At 44.5% G+C, this 16,794-nt stretch overlaps 1 protein-coding gene across 1 annotated transcript; it reads right to left on the bottom strand.

The window, feature by feature from the left end:
* Nucleotides 1-276: 276 nt before the first annotated feature.
* LOC139459317 (uncharacterized) lies at nt 277-4,461 on the bottom strand. The gene is made up of 3 exons (XM_071240772.1): nt 4,253-4,461; nt 2,540-2,647; nt 277-964 (listed from the first exon to the last, which is right to left on the bottom strand). The coding sequence occupies exons 1-3, from the start codon at nt 4,459-4,461 to the stop codon at nt 277-279; spliced, it is 1,005 nt and encodes a 334-aa protein (XP_071096873.1).
* Nucleotides 4,462-16,794: the final 12,333 nt, after the last annotated feature.

Here is a 16,794-nt window from a genome sequence, read left to right as displayed (position 1 = left end):
TTATTCATAACGTTTGTGCAAATCAGAAATATGAGTATTGTCATGTCTTGTAGAAACAGTGTGTAACTATAACACTGACTGGTGTCACCTATTCGAGGCCTCTGCCCCCAGAAACAGCGCGCATCTGTTTCTGCAACGATGTCTAACGTCGTTACCTTTCAAAATCTTCTTTGATGATGCACAAAAATAATCTTTAGGCACAAGCTCGCTATATAACACTCTCTGCTTCGAAAAATTATGAAGATCATTGACTGAAGGTAGTGATCACATATTGTTCTACGTGGGACTGGTTATGCTGGAAGGAGAAGCGGCATTGGCCTTCATTGAGAGGAAGGCGCGGGAAGACTTCATAGCAGACATCGTTGGAACCATGGGAGTGTTTCTAGCCTGGGCCACGTTCGCCTTCATCTTAGCTGCCAAACGCATCATTTTCACCAAGTCCTCCCGGGACTTGCTCTTACAGAAGGAGTCAAAGGCTGTTTCGAGTCTCTGTCTGTCCAGCGTCAACGTGTTGTACCTCTTGCCCACAGGGCTTGTAGGCGCGCTCTCGTTCTCCTTCAGATATCTGAACAGCTCGGCAGATCCTTGCAATTGTCTTTTGGGAACAGGCTTCTCGTTAAATGATTTCACTTCGTCCAGGAAGTTCTTGATCTTCTCCTCCAAGGGGTAAGCGGTCTCGGGTGCCTCCTCCTCCTCTGACTCTTCTGACTCGGAGTCAGAAGGCGGACGCTCCCCGAATGTCACAAACCTCTTGGGACCTAGGTTAGGCGGTTTTGGTTTTGGTTTTGGTTTTTCGAGAGTTTTGGGTAAAACAACGATCGTCTGTATCTTTTTCCTCTTGGAGGGCAGAGCTGGCAGCTTGGACATCTTGTCTTCCTCTATCTCAGTCAGGAAGACACCACGGGATTTCCTGCCCAGTGGGCGTGGTGGACTCGAGCCGCGGGATGACCCCACTGGGGCTGACCTGTCGAGAGCAGATAGGGAATATGAGGACATGGGAATATGAGGACATGGGAATATAGGACATGGGAATATGAGGACATGGGAATATAGGACATGGGGATATAGGACATGGGGATACAGCACACCGGAATGTTGGACATGGGAATATAGGACATGGGAATATAGGACATGGGAATATGGGGATACAGCACACCGGAATGTTGGACATGAACATATAGGACACGGGAATATAATCGGAAATGCAAACATAATGAAATGACACATACGTTTATTTGCACTTTGTATTTGTATACCTATATATACCATCACTCTGACATGCTCTAACATTTGCCTGACTGACGTCTACAAGCCTGTTCTATCCATACCATGTCCACCATCTTTAATCCCAATTCCTGGACAAAGCCACTCACACAACTTCATGCATCATACACCGTGCCCTGTTTGCGTTTGGTTAACATTGCGTTTTCAGCCGTAGTATCCCACAACCATCAATCCATTCTTCCCCAGCTGAACCCATCCACTAATCCTGCATATCCACCGTCCACCCTGCTGCACAACACCAAGCACCTCAACCTTCTACAAGCCAACCCAGCTCATCCTCCCAGAAACACACACATTCCACCCGTACACAGTTTCACCCATCCACCTTTTCTCCAGACCTACCCAGTCCATCCTTCTATACAGATCCACCATATTCTATTCACCTTTCTAATAATCCACCCCATCCACCTTTGTACAGACCTACCCAGTTCACCATTTCAGTCCACCCTTTACAGATGCACCCAGTTCATCCTCCTTCCATACTCCCACCCAGCCTACCCTCCTGTATGTCCACCCAATCCACCCTTTACAGATCCACCCAGTTCATCCTCCTTCCATACACCCACCAGCCTACCCTCCTGTATGTCCAACCAATCCACCCTTTACAGATCCACCCAGTTCATAGACCTTTTATACACCCACCCAGCCTACCCTCCTGTATGTCCACCCAGTTCACCCTTTACAGATGCACCCAGTTCATCCTCCTTCCATACACCCACCAGCCTACCCTCCTGTATGTCCACCCAGTTCACCCTTTACAGATCCACCCAGTTCATCCTCCTTCCATACACCCACCAGCCTACCCTCCTGTATGTCCACCCAGTTCACCCTTTACAGATCCACCCAGTTCATCCTCCTTCCATACACCCACCAGCCTACCCTCCTGTATGTCCAACCAATCCACCCTTTACAGATCCACCCAGTTCATAGACCTTTTATACACCCACCCAGCCTACCCTCCTGTATGTCCAACCAATCCACCCTTTACAGATTGACCAAGTTCATCTTCCTTCCATACACCCACCAGCCTGCCCTCCTGTATGTCCACCCAATCCACCCTTTACAGATTGACCCAGTCCACCCTTCTAAACCATCCATCCAGTTTATCCTCCTTCTTAACATCCACCCAGCCTCCCCTCCTGAACACCCACCCAATCCATCCTTTACAGATCCACCCAGTCCACCCGTCTACAGATCCACCCAGTCCACCCGTCTACAGATCCACCAAGTCCACCCGTCTACAGATCAACCCTACCTGCTTCTGTCCTTCATGTCCAGCTGCTGAAGCCGCCTCATCTCCTGGGCGGAGTGGGACCTCTGTACAATCAGCTCCTTCTGCCGGGACACCAGCCGGGTGTGGTACCTGGGGGCAAGGAGGTGCACTGTTACATACGGGGAGGGGTAGATGTAGGGAGGGAGTGACGTGCTAGGCAGGTGCTGTATAACAAAGGGTGTGTGGAGTGTTGGGGGGGGGGGGGGGGGGGGTGTAAAGGAAAAGACTCTGTAATCCGTAAGAGGGGGACATGCTGTATTATTTGGGTATAGGAATATATGATAATTTGGGGAGGGGGATGGGGAGGGGGGGGGGGGGGGGGGCGGGACGATATATTACACACTAAATGGAAAATGCTATATTACATGTCAAATGGAAAATGCTATATCACATGGCGGAGAGGAAAAACTATATACATCTAAAGTATACTCCAATGTTGATGGTGGGTGGGGGTTAGGGTTGCCTGTAACAAGGCTAGAGGAAAGTGCTATATTACACGAGAAGAAGATAATGCTATCTTACACAAGGTGAGGAAAATACTATATCACGCAAGGAGAGGAATATGCTATATCCCATGTGGGAGAGAAAAATGTTTTATTATATACTTCAGTTTGAAAGACTGAATTTAAAGTGATAAAAGTGATATTTTCATTGTAGTGAACATAACACTTGATACTTCACTGCAGTGAACAGAACAGTTTGACAGAACTATTGTCATACGAGAGTTACCACCCCACCCGACCCCCAGCCACCCCCTTAAATCCTCAAATTGTCTCCCTTTGTCGTAAGTGACTAGCCCGTACACAAACTGTTGACGTTTTTAACGTTAGGTGAACATTGATAAGGCAAAATAATGATAGACAGTTGTTAATGGAGTTAATGTCACTTCTTGACGTTTGTTATTCTCTCGAAAATGTTTCCACAGAAACTGTAAATTTCTCGTTCAACTCGTCAATCGAGATTGTTCGTTTGGCAAGCGCCATTTTTGTAACTTGACCAGCATGTATTCTTTTGCTTTCAACAGCGGTCTCCTAGTTATCAAGAATATTTTTTGTTAAAGTTGATTTTGTATATAATCATATTGAACTGCATGATAAAGACTTTTCGTGAGTTTTACTTTTGTTTATATTTTTTAAGATTTGGAAACACGAAACTACCTTTTAAGTCGCAAATACAAGGGGCGATGAACCGTCCCTGTGTGTTAGGTAGGGAGAATTTACGTTTCAAGGTTTTACATTTGTAATGGAATAATTTAGTTTTATGGTAGACAACTACACAAAACGTATATGATAAATACGATATTAAATATTCACTCATCTCGTGTTTGGGGGAAAAGGAGGTATTTTACTCGTGAAAATATCTCATTTCCCCCATCACACCATGAGAGAAACATGATGATTCATTCGACACATGAAATATCCTCTATATATTCGTGTTCATGTCATACACTGGTGCCTGGAATTTAGTCACTCGTGTCGAAAACATAGTATGACATGAACACTCATATAATGTCCTCTATGTATGACACGTGGGGAGAAAAATGTTCTATTACACAGTGGAGGCGAAAATGCAACATTACACAGGGGAGAGGACATGCTACATTACACGAAAGTGGCGTGTGTGGACAACCCTGTGCACCACGCCTTTATCTTCCCCGAGGACCTCAAAGTGAGCCAGGAGATGAAGCCAGCCTACCTCGCCATCAGCCTCTTCTCGACGGTGATGTCCTTGACGAGCGTGCTGATCTGCTTCTGGTACAGGTCAACCTCCTTGATGTACTGGGTGCCCAGCGTCTTGTGCTTGTTGAACAGCAGCTGCGAGTGGTTGGGCGACAGCATCACCTCCACGTTCATCGTGTGGTCCTGCCATGACAGATTCTTCGTCTTTAACAGTAGCAGCGACATCGTCGACGAGATTTTCACACGTTAGCTAACTAGGAATCCCGGTTGCTTTCTCACAAGGCTCTGGCGCTCACCACTGCAGTCAATGGACCCAGTTCACAAAATGCGTAGTTGTCTGCGTTGTATTCTATCCTAAAGGAGACATGTAATCTAGTATGTATAATCATGTATAATTATGATTAGGTGTGTAGAGTAACAGTGTCTATCTGCGATAAATCCAGAAAACACACCTAATCAGAATTTCATTTCATTCCTGCGTGGTTTTCTCAAAGTATGACTCCTAGTCCCAATGTGGGTGTCAGTGGCAACAAAGTCTGCAGCGCCACTATAGCAATCACCATGGAGACTGCCTATACTTAAATCACTCTCCTATAGGTCACTCCTCTGGCTGAACTCTTCGCGATCCTCAAACTGTTATGCATAATACTGAAATCTCTTTTCGTGACCTGCATTGAAATACCAACAGTTCCACCATTGATTAACAAATCATCTGCGTAGCTCTCGTTCCTTCAGATTAATTGCCGACAGTTGTATCCTGAATAGTATTAATCAATACAAATGTTCTTCAGAAGTACAAACCTACAGTTTCAGCTGGTGTTATAGTCTACAGTCATATTCCATTCTGCAGATCAGACTAGCAGGGGAATAAACTTAGGATAATCCACTGAGACAACGTCCTTCCATATCTGCTTCCAAAGACACCTGAAAAGAAAAATCACTGCGTGAGTTCCAATCAGACACCCACAACGTATAGGTACCCCTACTTCAATACTGGCGGGCGTTAAGCCTGACACGAATGTTACCTGCGTGAAGTCACTACAACCTACAGCCGGCCACACGGCAACCACGTAACGCACAGCAGCAAACCACTGTAACGAGGTAAATAACAATATTGATGTGCAAACCTCAGTACACCTCTCGCTCGTCTCCCAGAACCCAGTCCTCACAGAGAGGTGGGGGGTGTATTATCTCAAACGTATACTAGTGTATATCATGATGTACACACTACCTAGGAGATATGAAAGGTCCGTGCTGCCACCTACCTCCTTCCAGCAAGCCATGCTCCATTAACCGTCGTCAAGCTAATCTGATCCCATCTCCACCCAGAGTAAATGTAACAAACAGTTGGGGAATAGGATCCCGTATTTCTGTAGGATAATCCTGGCAATCTGCTACCCATGATTATTTCTTTTGTGAGTCAGTGTGGGAGATTACAGCATACATAATACGCACGCGTTATGAATGTATATAGGCCCGCGACCTATACAGGGTTTAAGACGAGTTCCTGAATACAAAAACAATATATTTTGCTTATGAATTTTTTAATTTTATTCTCTGGATGATTTGCTAAACTAACTTTATAGAAGGGGAAATTGTCGATTTTATGGCCAGGAATATCACCACCTCTGTGACTGTTAGGGTGGGAAGTCGTTTCCGCTTGTAGCGTGGTAGGCAACGGGTCGATGCTGGCCTAACAGTAAAACTTGGTGGCTTGGGTCAAGTCTCCGGAATACAGAGGTTTATTAGCCTGTCTGCTCAGCGTAGTGTCCCATGGCCTAGTGCCAACACACTTCCAGCTTAGGTCTAGATATTGTAACATGTACTACGTGACATTGAGACATATTCTCTGTGCTGTTGGGTACTTATCAACTGTAAGATGATACACATATAAGGTTCAAGTTAGCAGAGAAATTTTTTTTTTTTTATGACAAAGATCAACGTTCATATGCGTGCTGGCTACATGGATGAAGGAGGCGAACACGTGTATTTATCGTTACGATTGACATAATCAACACATGTTTGTGAGCAGGGAGTAATACTGATAATCTAGTACATGCTGGGTGATGAACTTAATAAACAAATAGAAACAAATAAGTAATGTCGTTTTTCTGCCCTAGCCGCCCATCCTACCCTACCCATTTTCGAAATCAAATTTACTCATGATTAAAAGTGTCATATTGATACTGGTTAATTCAAAACTAACTCCCTCTCCCTCCTCCTCTCTCACCCCCATATTCCTCTCTTCCCCCCCACCCCACCCCTCCTCCTCTCTCACCCCTCAAATTCCTCTCCTCCCCCCCCCACCCCTCCTCCTCTCTCACCCCCATATTCCTCTCTTCCCCCCTCTCCCTCCTCCTCTCTCACCCCCATATTCCTCTCTTCCCCGCTCTCTCTCTCTCTCTCTCTCTCTCTCTCTCTCTCTCTCTCTCTCTCTCTCTCTCTCTCTCTCTCGCTCTCCCCGCTCTCTCTCTCACGCACACGCACACGCACACACACATATTTAAAAGAAAGACTTTACCATATAACTACACTTACCTGTAGGTGTGATAAGCCAGTTATTCACCAGCTAAGAACATGTTTCTATTTTTCAAGTCCACATTGTGTAACATCTCCATCGCTATAAACAAACACCTGCCTCCCCTGCCTGCACTGGTCGGTGTGCCTTCTGATGGGCGTCTGGTATCTCCGGGCGACCGGGGTGCTGTTTAATAATACACGACCCCTGCCTGATGATAGTACGGCTTGATTAAACCAGCGGCCATGTATCTAGGAGCCAGTCCAGTAATTGCGTCAATATTGACAGTTCCCATGTAATTTCACGTAAAGGAATGGTAGGTCATTGTTTTTTTAAACCGTTTACACATTTTTGTTTCAAATATTCAAAATAGTATTAGTCGCAACGAAAATAAAATTTGTGATGATCGTCTTTTAACTGTTTTGTCACGTGCATTGACATAGCACAAAAAGCAAGTGCTTACACCTTAAATCGTTACAAAAATAACATAAAATAGATAATTTTACAACAGTATTTTAGTGTGTTCTTCATTTCAGTCGTTGTTATAGTTACATGATATTTTGTAAATTTACAGGATGACCTGCCTACCAGTGTCAAAATTGTCGTTGATGAGTTTTTTCGATGTTGTTTTCTTGTTACATTTCCTATATCCTTTAGCGAACACCTGGTGTCACAACTGTTTTTCAATGGTCCATTCATATAATTGTCACAGCTATTTTGCCCTTTATCTATGAAATCTGTCTGATTGACGATCTAGAGTCATAATTCTCTTGGTTTTTTTATGTTTTATGTTGTATGAGGATATCTGTGTTTGATCACAATAATCAAACTGTTTTATACTTAAAATGTGTTATGTACACCGTGGTAAGCATATTTTGTGATATCGATATGTGGCACTGGCCTGCTTGTGTTGGATGAGCGCTGTGAGTGAGTGAGTGAGTTGGGTTTAACGCCGCTTTTAACAGTATTCCAGTTATATTGTGGCGTGTCAGCTTAATGTGGGAGGAAAGCCCGAAGTGATGCAGGTCTCAGACGTTTACCACTTCGGTGAAACCCACGGGCACGTGTATGGTGCTGACAAACCTAGAAACATAATCGGGGCGAACCGGGATTCGAACCCACCTGTGAGTGTTAAAGAAATCAAGTACTGCAATAAGATTGCTCTCATTTTAATGTTCCCGAGCTACGCCCATGACGTAAGTATGAAGTTGGTTGGTTTGTTTGTTGTTTATTCCAGCTACATGATGGCGGTCTGTAAATAATCGAGTCTGGACCAGACAATCCAGTGATTAATATCATGAACATCGATCTACGCAATTGGGATCGATGACATGTATCAACCAAGTCAGCGAGCCTGACCACCCGATCCCATTAGTCGCCTTTTACGACAAGCATAGTCGCCTTTTACGGCAGGTATGGGTTGCTGAAGACCTATTCTACCCCGGATCTTCACGGGTGTAAGTGTGAAGAGTTGCCTGTGGTGTACATTCTGGTGTACATGCTGTCTGTTAGCTTTGGTTCGTTCGTTTGTTGTTTAACGCTGCACTCAGCAATATTCCAGCTATATGACGGCGGACAACCCAGTGATTGACATCATGAGCATGGATCTACGCAATTGGGATACGATGACATGTATCAACCAAGTCAGCCAGCCTGACCACCCGTTCCCGTTAGTCGTCTCTTACGACAAGCATAATCGCCTATTACGGAAAGCATGGGTTGCTGGAGACCTATTCTACCTCGGATCTTCATGGTCCCGTCTGTAGCGTCAGACAAAGCATGACGGTGTTTCTAGTTCTATTAGATGTACAGGTGGAAGGTACCGTTTTAACACGAGATAACAACCCTTATTCTATCTTCTTTAATTTGAGGGGTCATTGGTGCCAAGTCGTCTTAGGCGCCACAGTTCGATGTGCAGAGTTGCCTCCCTTTGGCGTGCCAGACACCCTTGATCGTAGATTCGAATTCCAGATTCTACCTGATTATGTATATGTTTGTCAGCACCATACCCGTGCTCGTGGGTTTCACCGAAGTGGTAATCGTCGGAGACCTGCATCACTTCGGGCTTTCCTCCCACATCAAGCTGACATACCGTCATATAACTAGAATCCTGTTAAAAGCGGCGTTAAACCCAACTCACTCACTCCTACATTAAGCTGACAGGCCGTCATATAACCGTGATATAACTGAAATATTGTCCACAACAGGGCTATACCAAAATCACTCTCTCACTCATTATTCAATTTGAATGTTGACTTTTCAAACTGCCAATTTTGAAAATGAAAATGATCTGATATAAACGTCGACTGTAATATATCACGATCGATGTGCACAACAAGTTTGTCAGTTCATTTTCTGACGTAACATAATCTAATTACTGTCTCCTGATAACATTCAACCTGCGGTGTGTCACACAGTCGTCACTTATCAATTTCCTGTCAAATGTTTTTTGACACAAAATATAATGTCGTGCTCTGATGACATACATTTAGAAACACTAGAAATCGATTATAGTCTGCCACATTAGTACATTGGAACGAGAGAGCATGGATTTCCGCTGACAACATTCCCGAACAATGTATACATTGATGTTTATATTATTCGTAATAACCAAGCACATGCAGATGTCAATGCAAGATTACATCAACTGAAATTAAAATATACAGCCGTACGTCGTTATATGTGGACGTGGATCAGAACATTTCAAGACGGTATTTTGTTATGTACAAATTTTAAATGTCAAGATAATGATTTAAAATGTCAACAAGGGGGCCTGCAAGAGTAAAGGTTTTTGTCCTTTTATCTGGTTAGGGGGCAACCATTTGTTTTTCAACTTACAGTGTATTGGAATTTTAACATAGCATCTTGAAAATATCTGAAAATATTAAGGAAAAAACAAAAGGTAAATGGACCGAATTTGTCTGAATCAGTGATGTAATTTTATTGTTTAAACCTTGTTGCCATGATTACATCAACACTTATTGTTTTAGTATATTAGCTCATACAAAACAGGGGCACTGCGATTCTCTGTGCAGAGTTGCGTCCCTCGGGCACGCCAGAAACCTATGATTGTGGGTTCGAATCACGGTTCGCCCTGATTATGTTTCTAGGTTTGTCAGCACCATACACGTGCTCGTGGGTTTCACCGAAGTGGTAAACGTCTGAGACCTGCATCACTTCGGGCTTTCCTCCCACATTAAGCTGACACGCCGTGATATAACTGGAATACGGTTAAAAGCGGCGTTAAACCCAACTCACTCACTCACTCATACACAACATGCCACGACGAACACTTCACTCTTGTGTCTGTCATCGAAAGCAACTCACGGATCAAGGAGTCAAGCAGCCAGTCAGCCATATAACGACAAGTTTAACAAAAGTGAGCATTTCTCTTTGTTGCGTGCTGGAAACCGTCTGTGATCGGTGGTTCGAATCCCAGATGTGTTAGTACCATACCCGCACACTTGGGGTTCATCAAAGTGGAAAACGTCTAAGACCTGCATCACTTGCCCCCCTCCCCCAACTTCACCCTACCCCTAACCGTGATATCCCTGTTCAGAGCTGGGTTAAGCTAAATTCACACACTCTGCTTGTACCGATGAAGTAGTGTAATAGATGCTGCTTTACTGTAACCAAACCCAGAGTCCATTGTTCGTGTCCAATTATTTCATGAGCATGTTTTTATGAATCACTGTCAAATAATGATGATACAAGGGCCCACTTGCACAAAACGATCTTAGCGCTAAGATGATCGTAACTCCCATACTTTAACATAGGCTTACAATAGTCGTAGCGCTAAGATCGCTTTGTGCAAGTGGGCCCAGGTGTTCGGGAAAAGGGGAGGGTATCGTGTTCCACCGGTGTCACATATCCAAAACACATGTAAAGGCAGGTCAATCATTTATTGTTTGTCAGAAAAGTCCCGGAATGATATGTAAAAGTCAAAAGCAACGTTCTTGCTCGTAGATGTTATCAAAATGGTAAAAGTGAATTAATTGCTTCAGGTTGTGCTTTCCTATCACGTACATATCAAGCTGACACGACATGACTGGAGTACTGTTCAAAATACGGGCGGCCGGGTAGCCTAGTGGTTAAAGCGTTTGTTCGTCACTCCGAAGACCCGGGTTCTATTCTCGACATGGGTACAAAGTGTGAAGTCCATTTCTGGTGTCCCCCGCTGTGATATTGCTGGAATATTACTAAAAGCCGCGTAAAATCATACTCACTCACTCACTTTTCAAAATGGCGTTTAACTCACTCGCTCACTCACTCACACACTCACTCGGGATCACGAAGACATGATATCATATTTCGTTAGTCTGCTACAAATAAATGTTGTGAATAAATACATGACCCCAATTAATCATAACTCTGTAGTGGAAAGTGTATGTTATAGCAATATTTGCCGTATGTTGACAAAATGGTTTCAGATATCGTCGGATCACATGTTTTCGGGCGTCATACGTTTTCGGACAGTCCTGTTTATGGCGATTGCTCGCGCTATAACTTGGAATGTAGCATCCCACAGACATTGTCAATACTGAGATGATGGCTTGTTTTTAAGAGAAAATTGTCTTTCAAAAGTGAATGATATGTTTTACAGTTGTTCATATGTTCAGAGAGAAAACTACGATTGTTTGTTTAGCCTCAGAAAACACATAACACGGGGATCTATTAAAAATATATTCTAGGAAAAAATGTTTCCTTTTATCACCATTAACAAGAGACGTGTGACCTGGGTGCTTAATTATAAATTGTATTAAAGCGGATCGTTTCAGTAAGATACATTTTCTTTATAACGCTGGCAAAAGATAGAAGATTCGTATCTAATCAGATGATGATCGATTTCATGTCACAGTCCGGTGTGTACCGTTCAGTGAGGGATTACCTCAGAGTGGTGCGCACAAGAACAGCTGATAATCTGCGAGTCACTTGACCTGCGTATTCGTAGTGTACTCTCACTTACAACCGGGAAGTTCGATGTGCAGTTGATGTCGGATTCATATGATTAATGTAAGTCGTCCAAAATACAAATGAGTATCGAGCGATCGAACACAATGCTGGTCGGATGACTACAATCGTATCCCACAGCGCTGATCCAAGAGATGTCAGTCGAATAAAACTTAACAGCTTGCAGTCTCTTATAGGAGTAGTAGTTTTATTCCATATAGACCAAATTAAGAGAACAAAAAAATAACAAATTAAATAAATCAAGTGCATGGATGAAGCAGGGACAGATTGTTACTTCACCCCTGTCCCCAACCAAAGACATCACACACACACATGTCCTCTTGGACATGTGAAATTACAATTATCTTTACCTTTGAGCATATAAAATAAGTATTTAGATACATTATTAATAATTTTAGAACGCTCATCTTGCAACAAATGAACAAATTGTAGTAAACTTGAAACTCAACACAAATATTCAGATAGGTAGTTGTCTCAAAGTAGTGTGATAAGGACACATCGAAACAACTTGTTATTCATCTTCATTAATACAAAAGTGAAGAATACGAGTTTTCAAATGCTAACTTTGCTAATTTGCCCGCCTACCATTTTCAATCATTAGATTATGAGAACCCACCCTGAAGCGTGTTAAGGCTATCCTATATTTGGTGACATTAATTTATGTTAAATATGTTTCAACAGTAAGGGAATATTTAATAATATTATTCAAATAAGTCCAGTTTCATGAGCGACATCAACTTGTTTCGCCACATGAGTATATACATCTATTATCCTGTGCTTAGATTAATTTAAAAACCTACCTTATTCTTCACTTTCTCAGACAGCCACACGTGCCCATATTGAAAAAAAAATTCGCCAGTCAGGGTAACCCATGTCCTATATCTTCTTGTATATAAAGAGCATTATTTTACAAAACTTACAGGAAGTATGAACGCGAATTACAGTGGAGTAACGTGTACGCGGCTGTCAGCTCCCGGTTATGAGTGAGTGAGTGAGTGAGGTTTTACGCCGCTTTTAGCAATATTCCAGCAATATCACGGCGGGGGACACCAGAAATGGGCTTCACACATTGTACCCATGTCGGGAATCGAACCCGGGTCTCTACGGCGTGACGAGCGAACGCTTTAACCACTAGGCTACCCGAACCACCACCCCCCCCCCCCCCCCCCCCCCCACCCCCCCCCCCCCCCCCCACCCCCCTCCCCGGTTATGTATTGTTTAAAGAACAAGTGAAGCAAATCTATCTGTGCGTGTAAAGGTAAGTTTGTTTTTGTAACGAAAATCAAACCGCTTATATATGTATTTATATGTTTACTTCTTTAACCTTCGTCAATTATGATTGTCGGAAAGATGCATACCTGGCCCATGTACCAAGAACCAAGATAAATAATAAATGATATGTGTAGAGAGGTGTACACACACACACACACACACACACACACACACACACACAGAGAGAGAGAGAGAGAGAGAGAGAGAGAGAGAGAGAGAGAGAGAGAGAGAGAGAGAGAGAGAGAGAGAGATTTTCATGTATAGTTATATGTTTATATAGTTTATATGGTAAGGCACAATTATTTGTATACATGTATGTATGTTATGTGTGCAGGTATGAAACATGCTACAAACATGCTTAACGCGTAGATAGTAAAGGTGGGTTGTTTGTCTTCAACACGGAATACTAGCAACCAGGTGAAAATGTATCGATCTGGCGAGAAAGATCTCGTGCGTGTTGGCGGTCCCCCTCAACGCTGCAGCAACACGCCACCTGACGGCGTCTCACAACCGGAAGTATCTTCCCATTCCCCCATCGATGACCTCTGTGAGGCAGCTCTTCTGGGCCTGGATTTCCCTTCCCGTAAATCTTGCATTACCCAGACACTGTGTCTTGCTGTCATGTAGGTCACTTCTCTACTCTGGGGTTGCTAATGGCAAAAGCCTAACAGGAAACCCTGTGAACAGTGAACGTGTCAACATTTGACGACATCAAACTAGCTTTGACATGAAGCAATAAACGAACGAGACGCCTTTTTCACGAAAAAGGGAGTGCATGAGTGAGTGAGTGAGTGAGTTTCTGTGTCAAAAGAGGATATTCGAACAAATATTCAAGCAACTGATCCCCAAGACATTAGCTGACAGACCGACAATTTTAGGACTTAAGTAAATATAGCCTGTGATTTATTATCTAAATTAGATGAAAGAGCAAATCTTATGCCATTGTAAAATGCACACTCATTTATCTGCTCAACTATAAGCATAGCTAAACTGCAGGGGAGAGAAAGTATACACCCAAATTTGAGAGTGGCTACGCGAAATAAACATGAAATGATTACTCGATGGTGATGTATTTGATGCTGATATATTAGGTTGTGTTTTGACCTTACGTTTGCAGTGCTTAGGTGATTGCTTACAGCCTAGTTACGTTTTGATAACGTGCGCAATTTTTTGTTATCAAATCGAAGTTTCAGGTGTATACTTAGTTCAGATTCTGTATACAAGATGCCGCCATGGTTTATAATGTTCTCTGCAGGAAACGTACCAGATCAAGATATTAACGGATGATCCTCACTCTTTATCCCTTCATATAGACGCTCGAACAACCTCATATCAGTTGGGGGAAACGTGGAGTGGATTACAAACACCGTGTGTTGGTGTCAGGCAAGGGGACACTTCTCGATACTCTTGTTAGTCAGCAGTAGTGGAGATTCACCGGTGAACCAAACGTCAACAACACAGTTACAGTGAAGTATCACACAACCATCTACAGTAAACTACGCTTATAACGAACATGCTTTATAACGAACACGCTTATAACAAACTGACTGATATAACGAACAAAGGACAGGGAGTAGATCAGACACTGGGACACAAAGGACAGGGAGTAGACCAGACACTGGAAGACAAGGGATAGGGAGTAGACTATAGACACTGGGACACAAGGGACAGGGAGTAGACTATAGACACTGGGACACAAGGGATGGGGAGTAGACTATAGACACTGGGACACAAGGGATAGGGAGTAGATCAGACACTGGGACACAAAGGACAGGGAGTAGACCAGACACTGGAAGACAAGGGATAGGGTGTAGATCAGACACTGGACACAAGGGATAGGGAGTAGATCAGACACTGGGACACTAGGGACAGTGAGTAGATCAGACACTGGGACACAAGGGATAGGGAGTAGATCAGACACTGGGACACTAGGGACAGGGAGTAGATCAGACACTGGGACACAAGGGATAGGGAGTAGATCAGACACTGGGACACAAGGGACAGGGAGTAAATCAGACACTGAGACACAAGGGACAGGGAGTAAATCAGACACTGGGACACAAGGGACATGGAGTAAATCAGACACTGGAACACAAAAGACAGGGAGTAGACCAGACACTGGGACACAAGGGGCAGGGAGTAAATCAGACACTGGGACACAAGGGACATGGAGTAAATCAGACACTAGGACACAAGGGACAGGGAGTAGACCAGACACTGGGACACAAGGGACAGGGAGTAGATCAGACACTGGGACACTAGGGACAGGGAGTAGACCAGACACTGGGCCACAAGGGACAGGGAGTAGACCAGACACAGGGCCACAAGGGACACGGAGTAGATCAGACACTGGGACACAAGGGACAGGGAGTAGATCGGACACCGTGACACAAGGGACACGGAGTAGACCAGACACTGGAAGACAAGGGACAGGGAGTAGGCCAGACACTGAGACATAAGGGTAGGGAGTAGGCCAGACACTGGGACACAATGGGACAGAGAGTAGATCAGACACTGGGACACAAGGGACAGGGAGTAGACCAGACACTGGAAGACAAGGGATAGGGAGTAGACTATAGACACTGGGACACAAGGGACAGGGAGTAGACTATAGACACTGGGACACAAGGGATGGGGAGTAGACTATAGACACTGGGACACAAGGGATAGGGAGTAGATCAGACACTGGGACACAAAGGACAGGGAGTAGACCAGACACTGGAAGACAAGGGATAGGGTGTAGATCAGACACTGGACACAAGGGATAGGGAGTAGATCAGACACTGGGACACTAGGGACAGTGAGTAGATCAGACACTGGGACACAAGGGATAGGGAGTAGATCAGACACTGGGACACAAGGGACAGGGAGTAGGCCAGACACTGGGACACAAGGGTAGGGAGTAGATCAGACACTGGGACACAAAGGACAGGGAGTAGATCAGACACTGGGACACAAAGGACAGGGAGTAGACCAGACACTGGGACACTAGGGACAGGGAGTAGATCAGACACTGGGACACAAGGGACATGGAGTAGATCAGACACTGGGACACAAGGGACAGGGTGCAGATCAGACACTGGGACACAAGGGACAGGGAGTAAATCAGACACTGGGACACAAGGGACAGGGTGCAGATCAGACACTGGGACACAAGGGACAGGGAGTAGGCCAGACACGGGGACACAAAGGCAGGGAATAGATCAGACACTGGGACACAGGGGACATGGAGTAGAATATAGACACTGGGACACAAGGGCAGGGAGTAGATCAGACACTCGGACACAAGGGACAGAGAATAGACCAGACACTGGAAGACAAGAGACAGAGTGCAGATCAGACACTGGGACACAAAGGACAGGGAGTAGATCAGACACTGGGACACAAGGGCAGGGAGTAGATCAGACACTGGGACACAAGGGACAGGGAGTAGATCAGACACTGGGACACAAGGGCAGGGAGTAGACTATAGACACTGGGACACAAGGGACAGGGTGTAGATCAGACACTGAGACACAAAGGACAGGGAGCAGATCAGACACTGGGACACAAGAGACAGAGTGTAAATCAGACACTGGGACACAAGGGACAGGGAGTAGATCAGACACTGGGATACAATGGACAGTGAGTAGATCAAACACTGAGACACAAGGGACAGGGAGTAGATCAGACACTGGGACACAAAGGACAGGGAGTAGATCAGACACTGGGACACAAGGGACAGGGAGTAGATCAGACACTGGGACACAAGGGACAGGGAGTAGATCAGACACTGGGACACAGGGGACAAGGAGTAG

The sequence above is a fragment of the Haliotis cracherodii genome, unplaced genomic scaffold (assembly GCF_022045235.1).
Source record: "Haliotis cracherodii isolate W230 unplaced genomic scaffold, xgHalCrac1.p SCAF_13, whole genome shotgun sequence".
NCBI classification, from domain to species: Eukaryota; Metazoa; Mollusca; class Gastropoda; order Lepetellida; family Haliotidae; genus Haliotis; species Haliotis cracherodii.
The sequence above is the reverse complement of the archived record's forward strand: the minus strand, read 5'-3'. Positions and strand labels throughout refer to the sequence as shown.

What these genes read in the sequence shown, in the direction of transcription:
- LOC139459317 (XM_071240772.1), bottom strand. Translation starts at nt 4,461, where the DNA reads ATGTCGCTGCTACTGTTAAAGACGAAGAATCTGTCATGGCAGGACCAC. An exon ending in GAGAAGAGGCTGATGGCGAG is followed by an intron (nt 2,648 to 4,252) that starts GTAGGCTGGCTT and finishes CCTTGCCCCCAG; the next exon opens with GTACCACACCCGGCTGGTGT. An exon ending in GACATGAAGGACAGAAGCAG is followed by an intron (nt 965 to 2,539) that starts GTAGGGTTGATC and finishes TGCTCTCGACAG; the next exon opens with GTCAGCCCCAGTGGGGTCAT.